This window comes from Panthera leo, chromosome A1, assembly GCF_018350215.1.
Source record: "Panthera leo isolate Ple1 chromosome A1, P.leo_Ple1_pat1.1, whole genome shotgun sequence".
Taxonomy (NCBI): domain Eukaryota; kingdom Metazoa; phylum Chordata; class Mammalia; order Carnivora; family Felidae; genus Panthera; species Panthera leo.
The window spans coordinates 123717233-123730298 of record NC_056679.1 but is presented as its reverse complement, the minus strand read 5'-3'; the positions used below and the strand labels follow the sequence as shown (position 1 = coordinate 123730298).

Sequence of the window (13066 nt, the reverse complement as noted above, 5' to 3'; positions counted from 1 at the left end):
TAAAAACCACTAAATAATACTCTTAATTAAAAGGGTGGATTTTTATGCTCCATGAATTATAATCTCAATGTTGAGTTCTTTCTGGAATGGTGAGGTAAACCTGAGTTTAAAGGTCAGTGACATTGAAATGGACATTTAAAATGGTGAATTTTATGTATATTTTGTCACAATTAAAGAAAAAAAAATTCTGATTACTCAGAATTCAATGTTGCTTCCTACTCTAGACCCTGGCCCATGGCAACCATTAATCTACTTCCTGTCTCTATGGATTTGCCTATTCTGGACATTTCATATAAGTGGAATTATACAATAGTTGCCACTGCCTTTTTTTTTTTTTTTTTTTTTTTGTTTTGATTAAAAAAAATTTTTTTTAGGGTTTATTTTTGAGAGAGAGAGACAGAGTTCTAGCAGGGGAGGGCAGAGAGAGAGGGAGACACAGAATCGGAAGCAGGCTCCAGGCTCTGGGTGTCAGCACAGAGCCCGAAGTGGGGCTCAAACCCATGAACCATGAGATCATGACCTGAGCTGAAGTCAGATGCTCAATGGACTGAGCACCCAGGCTCCCCTCTATCTGCCTTCTCTTACACCTAGAACCTTAAGGAGTTCAAAGTTCATTCACATTTTAGCATTAATCAGTACTTCATTCCTTTTTATAGGTGCTACTACATGATACTGACATACCACCATTTAATTATTCACTGACTGATGGACATTTGGGCACACATGCTTTAAAAGGCAATTTTGTAATCACGAGGCTCATCTGGTTCTTGAACAAAACAGTATGATTCGCATTGAGGATGGAAAGTAACACCTTTCTCTGAACAGTATTTCTACCTCCAGCTTTCTGGTATTCCACAAAGTGGTCCCCATAGTTCATGTTCTGAATCTGATTTCATACTCACATGTAAGTGGTTTTAATGAGTTTGACCTGAGGTTAGGATCACAAATGTATTTTCTTGCAACTATGTATCACTGGATCGCAGCTCAGGCCCAAACCCTTTCTGGAGGGTAGAGACGGCTGCTCACAAGGCACCAAGCACAGTACCTGCTCCCTTACCAGGGTCTCAGTAATTATTCACCAAATGCCTAAGAATCAAATACTAAGTAATTTAGTACTAAAATTTTGCCAGAAATGAAACAGACATAATACATGTTACTAAATGGTCACCCTATTATTATTATTAGCAAAAGTATTTCTAAGAACAAATCCATTGGAAAATCCCTAGTGAGAGTGATGTACCTTGACCTAGGGAAGGGTAAAACTATGCATGTTGAAAGGCATTTTGAGAAGAGCTTGTAGTGGAGGCAGAGTGTGTGAATGCACTACACAGCATTTGTTTTAAAAACTTGTGGCAGGCAGAAACAAACATTTCCAGTGATAGCACTTGTCATTAGAAACCTCCTGTGATGAAATAAGTGAAAATTAAGTCATTCATGCACAGTGAAGAGTACAATATTGTTTCTGTATAGACAAAATTTAAGGGCCTCTGAAAGCTTACAATGGATCTATTACATGGAGTAATAGATTGAAACTCCAGACCTTAGCCCCTACAAATACTGTTTTGAATTGCTCTTCCAATTTAGTTTGATAGAAATAAGAAAAAAAAAACCACATTATACCGTTTTGTTTTCAGGGTGATACAAAGGAAGTAAATATTTGTATGAAGTCTTCAAACTTCCTCAATTGAATCACAGTATAAGCTCCTCTCTTGCATTAGGCATCCCTTCAAACACATGGTATTTATCATTAAAATGTTAACTTGTGCCAGTTAATGTCTGAAAAATAGTTAAAACTACCTCTGAAATGACATGAAAGGATCACTTTTATTTTCATATTAAAAAAAAAATTAAGGGGCACCTGGGTGGCTTTAGTCGGTTGAGCTCAGGTCATGATCTCATGGTTCGTTGGTTCGAGCCCTGCTTCAGGCTCTGTGCTGACAGCTCAGAGTCTGGAGCCTGCTTTGGATTCTGTGTCTCCCTCTCTCTCTGCCCCTCCCCTACTCATACTCTGTCTCTCAAAAATAAACATTAAAAAAAAAAAAAGATAATTAAGAATCAAACTAGTAACAAATATGTTTTCAACAAAGTGCATTTTAAATTTCCAATGCAATCATTTTGTGCCCATACAAGACACAATATACTATGGGCTAGAACTCTGGTTACAGTATTTTCCCAATCATATAAAACATGTACTATAACAAGTTGAGAGAATAGCTATTCTGAAATGGAAGAACTAAATAACAGCAGGGTAAGTAAAGGGCGGGAGTGGGGGGGACACACAGTATGCTGGAAAAAGGATGGACTATCCTAAGTAAATCAAGGTTCTCAGTTATTTTTCTGCTGTTTACTTACGTTTTATTTTTAAGAGTTAATATACAGTCTATCCCAATTTTACAAAGAAAAAGTATAGCTGATATAATGGCAACCAGACTAGAAAAACATGAAGATTACACTGATGTCAGACCCAACTTCAAGTTATAGTTATAAACTGAATTCCTCAGATTTTCAAACTTAGATTTCTCACACAAATTGTGATGTACAAATAGCCCCAAGGAATTGGAAAGGGGCAAAATAGATTTCAGGAATGCTGGTATGCTCTAAGACACCAAACTGTCTTCAATTTTAGCAGTTTCAGATCTATCTCCGATACTGTGATAATTCTTCCATTTAAGTACAAAGAACAGAAAAATAATGCACAAAGACAATTTTATAGGGCTCTCCAGATTTGCAGATCTCCTGCCCCTTGATTTTTCTTCAAACAAAACAAACTATCTGCTATGAACCACTATTATGTCATTGTGTCTGACTTCTCAGAGAAGCAGATATTCTATAAATATGAGCATAATAGCTTGGAATTACCTACGCATAGAACAGTCATTAATTTCAGTCTTATGTTCCAAAAAGATGCCAGACAAAGAGTGGTGGTGCCGTATGGCAGCTTTACACTGCGCAAGTGCTTTTCACTGCGCAAGTGGTCACACACATACCAAGTTTCCTGTGTGTTATGCAGTGTTCACAAGTGAAGTGTGTCACGCTTTCCTCTTCTCACATCCTCAGCTATGGCTACTCACCATAAAACTGTTATAAATACCCTCTTACCATTCCTACAAGCATGAAGTGTCAGTGGATGGAGATGGTGCAATCTAGGTTAAGATTTAAGAAGTCTCTAGATCCGAAATTCAAGGATAAGACATTAGGGTGCTTAGATGCAGTTATAAACTATCATGTGATTTGTAATCACAGAGGCCGAGGTTCAAATCCTAGTGCCATCATATACCACACCTCCATGACGTTGGGAAAATTACTTTTTAAAAACTCAGCTTTCTTGAACAAAGAAGAAATAATATCTACCCTGAGTTAATCACTTTGGTGATTAGATGTAAATTATATAAAGTGTTTACTAGCACAATGCCTGGCACACAGTAGTCACATAATAGAGCAAGATTCTAGAACCATATCACTAAATGATCATTTAATGGAGGCTTAGAAATAAACTTTGTGACACCATATACACCATGTAACAGGACACCATAATAAAAAAAATGCTATAAACGTCAACATTAAAACTTAAAACCAATGAAGTTCAATGTAGTATAGTAAAGGCTCTAATATTCTGTTGCAGAGATGTTTGACCTTTGCATCATAAAAAGCAATGATTCATCGATTAATAGTCTTTAATAATGTTAGTTTAAAAGCATATAATATTGGATGTCCCAAAATATAATTTCTCTTAAAAATAGTAACAACAGCATTTAAAATATTATTATAATAATCTCTACAAACTGCAAGCTCATTTACTTTCATTTTTAAAGAGTTTAACGTAAATCTCTAATTTGATAAATACCATTCACCATTATAAATATCTACATAAGCCAATATTTTTGAAATGAATAAAACATTTCTAAAACGGTCTTCTTTAAATACTGTGGGTTTTTTTTGCTTCTTGTAATTCTTTTTTTTTCATATTCCCTCTGCCATTTTTTCATTTAAAATGTCTGTTCAGTTGAGTAACAATTATCTTACAGTCTTTAAAAATTCTGCATATTAATCTGATTCATGCTGAAGTAACATCTGACTGAGGCCAAGTTTGTTATTAGAAATGCAGTGATGGACAGCATTTTCAGCTCTTTTAAGTGGAATCAATACAGCAAGCCTTGAGGTTACTGCCAAGCAAATAAAACCAAAGAGGAAAAAAAAAAACAAAAAACACCACACAAATATGACTTAGTAGGATCATCTGTTTATCTGTGATGGCATTATTCCATTTTATTACCGAAAATTAAAAACATTATTCTTGTTGGGGTGTGCCTGGGTGGCTCAGTCTGTGAAGCATCTGACTGTTGATTTCGGCTCAGGTCATGATCTTGTGTTCATGAGATCAAGCCCACATCAGGCTCCACATTCAACGTGGAGCCTGAAGATTCTTTCAAAAAATAAAAAATAAAATATCATTTTTGTTTAGTTAAAACACTGCCATCCTGAGTATATAATTTCCTATCAAAAGGAATGTATGTAGGGGCAGCTGGGTGGCTCAGTTGGTTAAGCATCTGACTCCTGCTCAGGTCATAATCTCATGGTTTGCGAGTTTGAGCCCTGCGTTGGGCCCTTTCCTGTCAGCACAGAACCCCCTTCAGATTCTCTGTCCTCTCTCTGTGCCCCTCCCACGCTCGTGCTCTCTCTCTCTCAAATAAATATTAAAAAAAAAGGAAAGAAATGTATGCATATAGGATTTAAACATACCTTCAAAGACATCTGTCATCTTGCAGATATGAGCAAATGTTGCTCCCGTTGCCCAGGTATACACTACATCCATTAAGTGAGGTTTGAATGAGCTTAGATAAGTTTCCTCATCAATTTCCAATTTGGCTTCTGCTGAAACTTTTGCAATTCTTTTAGCACATTCCTTTGAAGATAGAAGATTTACTTAGTATTTTTTACTTCTGACCTCCCATATACTTTCTTTCTTTAGATTTCCAAAGCCAGAATTCTACAAGTTCCCTTTTTCTTCCTAGGTTAATATGCCCACAATTTGGATATTCTGTGCTTCTAAGTAGCTACAGTTCCTTTTCCACTGCTAAGTGTCAAGTAATAAAATTTCTCCATTACACTGAATTAAGAAAAATAGATCATGAGTGTGTTTTTCACCCAGTTACACCTTTAAAAAAAAAACAACCAAAAACAACCAGAAACTCTTCACTAAAATTATTCAAGAGTAGCATTTAACTAATCTCTAAGTATTTTATTAACAACCCCCAAGCCCCAAAGACATCAGTAACAAAACAGATTTAGAAAAGCACAAATCCTATGGCAAAAAAATGCTTTTCCCCAACAATGCTTTAAAAAATATAAATCTTAATTTTATTTTTTCCCCACAAAGAGAAATTTAGATCCATTCTTTCCTCCAGGGTAATATAAAAGGTCAAAAACCACCAAGTACTATATAAACTTCCCTGGTTCTGGAAGTTTAAATTTCTTAGTAACAAGGGATGTTAAATGTTCCACTGAAGAGACTTTGTTATAATTCACTCCTCCTCTTTTGCAGTGTCATATAGTTCATCTTTCCCTGTCTTTCTAATGTTGAAAAGGTAGATAAAACAGTTTATCCCCAGAAAATAAAACACACAATTACTATAAGCTACTGTGCCTTTGAGGACTCAGGGATAATTAATTTCTGAGGATAAAACATATTTTAAAACTTTGTTGTAAACTAGAATGGAAAACAATACACAAAAATTATGCTAACTAAATCCTAGTCCATCAAGAAGCAGTTCTTAACACCGAGGAAAACAGTGCAGGCACGGAGTTGCTGATACAGCCTATGTGATACATTATTCCATGTTAAATCTGCACTCACAGCAACTCAATAAAACTTATTACACTGGTGGGGGAGAATTTAATAGCATTTAATAGCATTAAATGACAAGACTAACATCAAGTAACATATTTAATCCTGAAAGAAGTGGTCTCTGGAATGATAAATACTAAGACTATGAAAAATGTTTATTTTACATATTCTATTCATAAAATATACAGTTCAAAAAATTTCTACCTGCATTTGACGAAGTGGTCCTGCTAACTGCTCAGTTAATTTGGGCATCTCACTTGACTATAAAAGAAAAGGATAAAACCCAAGTTTAAAATGTAGTATATACTTCTTGCTGTAACAAAGAAAACAGAGCTTTCAGGATATCCATCAATAGCAAATTATAAGACCTTAGTTATTAGCATTTAGAATTTTTAATCACCTTAGTTGACGTAAGCAACCTTTCATCCTAAATTATAAAGTTATTCTATTTCAGAGGAAAATATTACACTGCTAAATTTATTATTTTCTGTGGCCACAAATGGAATGGAGGGAGAGCAAATATTATAAACATGCAAAGTAGTTTAGTTACATCAAAATTATTATAAGCTATTTTATCATAGTCAGATTTTGAAATAGTTTTGGTTCCCAGGAAACTCTTAGTCTGGAAACCGAAAATTTGGGGTAAAGAACATTAAGTAGTGCCCTCAATTTTTATTTTACCCAGGTATTTCTAGCTCTCTAACAAAGTATGGGATAGTTAAAAGTTTAGTCTGAGTTGTAGTGTTCTTAAGATTGCCTTCCCACTAATGAAAAGTTCATCACTTGTTTTCAGTTAGAATAATAGGAGTTTTGAGGCCTATTACCAACTGGGCAAATGAACTTAGACAAGTGGTTTGAATTCTGTGTGTTGGTTTTCTACCCTGTCAGAGAGAAATAAAAGGTCAGATCCTGAAAACCTATAAACTTGTGATTACAATAAAGACATTATTTGTGAACAAAATGTGATAAAGGCAGCCACAACAAAAATAAAATCATTGTAAGAATGGTATATATGTATGTGTGACATACGTATGTATCTACCCTGGATTTAAATTATATGTAAATTTTTTTAAAAAGCTCTTGTAATAGCTATGCCTTTACTTTAAGCACCAGTATTTACATAGCACTGGTTTTGTTTTGCATGTCATATGTATTATTAAGTGATAAATCATAAACTAGATTGTATATATTATTCCTGTCCAAATAAAAAAATGATGAATGGGGTGCCTGAGTGGCTCAATTGGATAAGTGTCCGACTTTGGCTTAGGTCGTATCTCATGGTTTGCGAGTTAAAACCCCTGCATCAGGCTTGGCACTGGCGGAGCGGAGCCTGCTTGAGATTCTCTCTCTCTCCCTCTCAAAAATTAAATAAACTTATAAAAAAAAAATAATGATGAATGAAGGGGCACCTGGTTGGTTCAGTCAGTTAAACATCTGACTCTTGGTTCTGGCTCAGGTCATGATCTCATGGTTCATGGGATTGAGCCCCACTTCTGACTCAGCGCTGACAGAATGGAGCCTACTTGGGATTCTCTCTGCTCCTTACCTGCTTGCATGTTCTCTCTCTCTCTCAAAATAAATAAATAAACTTAAAAAAAAAAAAAAGATGAATGATGAGAAAACAAAATGGCCAAAAAGAACTCAACATCTCAGTTTAATAGTGAACTCAACACTGCTTATCATCTTTGATATTGTGTCCATTCATGACTGATTAACAGTTACTGATCATTTCCTCTCTGGTCATTATAAATAGAAGTTACTGGTCCTCACGTAAGCAAGCTAAGTGTCATTTCACCAATGCTCTCCCATAAAATATATGCACAATTTATTCCTTCATCTCTCTTTGAAGTCTCAATTCAAATTTCACTCCATTGGTGAGGCCTTTACTAATCACCTTGTTTAAAAGAGTAATCCTATCCCCATGATTTCTGTCTGCCTCCTCTGCTTCACTTTCCTCTAAAACCTTCATCACCATTTGACATAATCTGTATTTTTTTTCTTCTTTACCTTCATCTACTAGCATATAAGTATCAGGAAAGCAAAAATTACTGCTGTACCTTAATGCCTAGGTCTGGGCACTGCACACAGGGGATGCTTAATACATATTTAGAGTCAGTTGATATTTATATTATAAAGATTGTATTTAGTCTTTAAATTACTTTTAATATAAAAAATGTAGGGACACAGTTTTAGAACACATTTCTAAAAAGAAGTGAGCATATTAAGCAGACTTGTTCGTATTTATAACAATTCCATGTGACTTTTAGCGTAATTTTTCATTTTCATATTGAAAGGCACCACCACAACAACTGATACTACATATAATACAGTGTGGTTTCACTGAACAAATCTTAATTAACCACCTATAGTGACATCTTCTCCCCAAATTAAGAATTATGGTTTAGTTTAAGCCCAACTCCTTTGAAGAGGAAACATACTTGGGCTCTCAGAAAACAGTACTTTTATAGTGCCACATTAGAAAAAAAAAAGCAAATGCAAAAAATCAGCTCTAAGACAAAGTTGGACACAGGCAGAAGGGCAGCAATCCAGGTCCTAACTTAGGTCTTTTCAAAGAGAATTTGACAAATACTTTTAACAATTGTCTTTGAAATTAATGTAATGTAAAAAGAGAGTAAAACACAATATTTTGTAAAGTAATGTGTTCCTCATATGCAAATTGCTTCACAGGTGAATAGTGGACACTCTCAGAGGAGATAAATTGTTTCTGGATTTTTGTCCTATTTGTAATCATTGCCACATCAGCTGTAATTCTCATCAATAATTAGGGAGCTGAGAGAAAAGCACCTACTTAAGTCAACAAGTAATGTATTTGATCTGCTTAATAAGGAAATAATTAACAGATCAATGGCAGAATGGAAAAAAAATTTGTCTTCTACAGTTTACTTGAAAGTTGCACTAAATGTATATAGTAAAAGGTCTTCTAAAAATTTAGATATCAATATTAAATTATTCTTAGGAGGCAAATGTCTTTGTCTTATTTTGTCCACTTCATCCACCATGAATAAAGTTTGAAATGTAAAACACACATTTTACTTTTTAAAACAAATCATACGGGGGGGCCCTGGGTGGTTCAGTCAGTTAAGCGTCCAACTTCAGCTCAGGTCATGATCTCGTGGTTCACAGGTTCAAGCCCCGCGTCGGGCTCTGTGCTGACAGCTCAAAGCCTGGAGGCTGCTTTGGATTCTGTGTCTCCCTTTCTCTCTGCCCCTCCCCCGCTTGCACTCTGTCTCTGTCTCTCTCTTGCTCTCTCTCAAAAATAAACATAAAAAAAATTAAAACAAAAACAAAACCCAAACCATATCGGCTTTTGGAATAAAGTACAAGACTCGTTCATGTTCTTGTGGTATGCCATCTAGCACTTGTTTTTGATTTTTAAGAGCTGCTGAAAAGGGAGCTCTTGCTAAACCAGCAATCAGAATCCTAGAGCCACCACCTCAAACATTGCCTATGAAGATTTTAGCCTCTAGGAGGATCAGCTGTTTCAAAGTTGTTCTCCATTACTGGAAGGAGAGATATTAATTTAACCTCCCCTTTCATTTTCACTCTTTTGCCTCCCTTTATTTTCATTCATTCATCTTTCTTTCCAGGACTATCTGACTAGACCAGACTTCAAACAATGCACTGAGTTACAGAACAAATTTAAAACTTGGAATGTGATTAATGACTATCTAGAAATAAAATCCTATTTCACTCTCCTTTCTGATAATCATATTTAATTATTTACAACTTCTCTTACTATATTTGTGTTGGAGTAGCAATTTTTTTTTATTAAATTCTTTTTTTTCCTTTTAATGTTTATTTTTGAAAGAGAGGGAAAGAGAATGAGCAGTGGAGGGGCAAAGAGAGAGGGGGGGGGGGGACAGAGGATCTGAAATGGGCTCTGCGCTGGCAGCAGAGAGCCTGATTCAGGGCTCAAAGACACAAACTGTGACAGCATGACCTGAGCTGAAGTTGGATGCTTAGTGGACCCAGGCACCCAGGCTCCCCAAGTAGTGTTGATTTCTAATTAACATTGCCCACATGTAAACAGGAAATAGTTTCATAATTAAAAATATCCATAACCACTAAGTTACAGGATATATGAATTAATAAATAAGGTATATTAAATCTATTAACTCACATTCTCTTGAAACACGAAGCAGCTTAGTAGTGCCGTTGCCTGTTCTGCAGACAGGTCATTGAAAAGGCCATTAAACATCATCTCAGTTAGAAGGAGTTCATCAGCACTAGATCACCACAAAAAAGAGAATAAATTTCAAATGTTATAACATAAAAACACACATATGTTAACATACATGTTAAAATGTAACAAGTTGTTTTCTTAAAATATTTATTTTGAGAGAGAGAGGGAGAGAAGGGGAGAGGGAAAGGGGGAGAGGGAGAGAGGGAGAGGCAGAGAGAGAGAGAGAGAGAGGGAGAGAATCCCAAGCAGGCTCCGAGCTATCAGCCCAGAGCCTGACACAGGGCTCAATTTCACGAACCATGAGCTCATGCCCAGAGCCAGTATCTAGAGTCAGAGGCTTAACCAACTGAGCCAGGTGCCCCAAAATGTAACAAGTTTTTAAATAAAGCCTATTATTTGACCATGATAAGTAATCAACGAGGATGACAAGGATTTATTTAAGAAAATGGCAGGTCTTATATTTATTAACACATCAATAATAAATGTAAAATGGGAATTTCATGTAAAAATACCATTCTAGCAAACACCAAAATGCAAACATTTACTGAAATAATTTTATTTCTTAACTCTCAGCATACCAGGAAAAAGAGTCATCACCATTTTTCCTCTGGGTCCAGGGTTCCATTTAATTGTTTTTAAGTTATTTAACAAATAATTTATAACAAAAAGGGATAATGAAAAACAACTTCATTAGAAATCTTAATTAGAATGTACCCATAGTAGCCACACATTTTATTCCACAGTCTCCCAATGTTGAGAATGTGTATAACCCAGATGGGCAATGGTCTTTAAACGCTACAAATTGCTGTTCATCAACTATCATCCACAAATCTGGACTATATCCATGTAGTATACGCAATTCCAAATTTCTTTTCTTTTTTTTTTTTAATGTTTATTTATTTTTGAGACAGAAAGAGACAGAGCATGAATGGGGGAGGGTCAGAGAGAGGGAAACATAGAATCTGAAACAGGCTCCAGGCTCTGAGCTGTCAGCACAGAGCCCGACGCGGGGCTCAAACTCACGGACAGTGAGATCATGACCTGAGCCGAAGTCGGCCACTTAACCGACTGAGCCACCCAGGTGCACTGCAATTCCAAATTTCAAATACATCCCCAAGAGGTACTAGCTCATCATCATGTCTGGTTTTTTTCCTGCACTTAATATTATCAAAATATACTACTGACAGCAGATTTTAAATACATCTCCTTTAAAGGTTCTAGCTTATTATTTTTGGTTCCTCTTTTGGATCATCAAAATACACTATTTTTAAAAATTTTGACAACTTGTAATTCTGTTGAAGAGAGGAAGGCCATCCTCTTTGCTGCATAATTATTGTACAACATTTTCATATTCAGGTTTATATTATACAGATTAGAATAATCGGGGTGCCTGAGTGGCTCATCAGGTAAGTGTCCAACTTCAGCTCAGGTCAGGATCTCATGGCCCGTGTTGGGCTCTGTGCTGACGGCTTGGAGCCTGGAGCCTGCTTTGGATTCTGTGTCTCCCTCTCTCCAAATAAATAACAGTTAAAAAAAAAAAAAAAAAAAAAGATTAGAATAATCAATCCAACCAATTTTTTTTCTCTCTCCAACTTTTTCTTGATAATTTCCTTATATTTACCACTGTTTTCAGTATTTGATCATTTAAAAACCATATCAAACACAATTTAGCAAGCAAATCATAAAAGATGAAAGACAGTTATAAATCCTTCTAGTAGAATGGGATGATCCAAGTTCTTAGTACAAAACATCACATAACTCCTTCTTGAACCGAAAGAAAAGTAAAATAGGAATCGTAACTTTTTCTTTCTGTCCTTAGAGATCTATTATTCCTTTATTGATTCTTCAGTTTGAGAATTTACCTATAGTCTAAGATTTTGCTTATATGACTTCACTATCATCACTGTGTCTTATGATTTGTCTAATAATTGGAAAATATCTTTCTTTTTTTTCTCCTTGCCATCATGGGTAGAAAACAAAAAATTATAAATTTTTAACTGTGTTCAATGGAAGCTACAAAAGACTACAAAGACAGTGTTTCTAGAATTCTGTAATCAAGGTTCCATAAAGTCTCTTACATTTATAAAACAGTAACCATGAGGGTGTTAACTCTATTTTTATTAAAAAAATTTTTTTTAATGTTTATTCATTTCTGAGAGAGAGTGAGACAGAGGGCAAGCAGGGGAGGGTAAGACATAGAGGGAGACACAGAGTCTTAGGCAGGCTCCAGTCTGAGCTGTCAGCACAGGGCCTGATGTGGTGACCTGAGCAAAAGGGGGATGCTTAATGACTGAGCCATCCAGACATGCCCGGTATTCAACTCTATTTAAAAAAAACAAACAAACTTTACTTTGACTTCTAAAAAAGGATAAAGTCTCTATCAATCTTTATAAATAATTTTAACTATTCAAAAATAAAAACTATATTTGGGCTTCTGATGGTAAAAGGAGAGTTAAGTCAAACAAAGAGGACAGTACAAATAAGGCAAGACAACTTAAGGAACTACATGTTACTATATACACCCTACAAAAGCAGACAGGAAAGATTACTAGATCATAGGAGAGTGATCTAACAGGTTATATAGGCAATTATGTAAAAAGAAAATTGAGAAACTCAAAATAAGACTGGAGACATTCATAGCAAGTTTCATAACATCTAGGAAAAATATGCAGGAATGAGCAGGATTTGAGGTGGAAGCGAGGGAAAAGGTCATGCTAAGAGAAAGAAATATGTGGGATATGGCTACAGAAGAAGGGCAACAACACTAAATTATGGAATTTATTCTAAAAGCATTAGGGAATAACTGACAGACTTTTATCAAAAGATTGACATGACAGGATTTGTGCTTTGGAAAGAATACTCTGAAAGCAGTATAAAGGATGGGTTATAGACACTCAAGATAGGAAGCAACAAAAATGAAGGCTTCTGTAGTACCCTAGCAAGAAATAATGAAGGCCCACTAGTAGTCAGTGGGAACAGTTAAAGGGGCACAGATGTGGAGGAAACCGGAAGATGGG

At 35.6% G+C, this 13066-nt stretch overlaps 1 protein-coding gene across 2 annotated transcripts in view; it reads right to left on the bottom strand.

The window, feature by feature from the left end:
* MTREX (Mtr4 exosome RNA helicase) overlaps positions 1 to 13066 on the bottom strand; it is a 107084-nt gene that overhangs the window by 5124 nt on the left and 88894 nt on the right. For both annotated transcript variants that reach the window (XM_042938861.1, XM_042938871.1), the window contains exons 23-25: positions 9987 to 10092; positions 6050 to 6106; positions 4741 to 4903 (exon numbers count right to left, since the gene is read on the bottom strand). In XM_042938861.1, coding sequence (XP_042794795.1) covers positions 4741 to 4903; positions 6050 to 6106; positions 9987 to 10092 — 326 coding nt within the window. The remainder of the gene's footprint in view (positions 1 to 4740; positions 4904 to 6049; positions 6107 to 9986; positions 10093 to 13066) is intronic.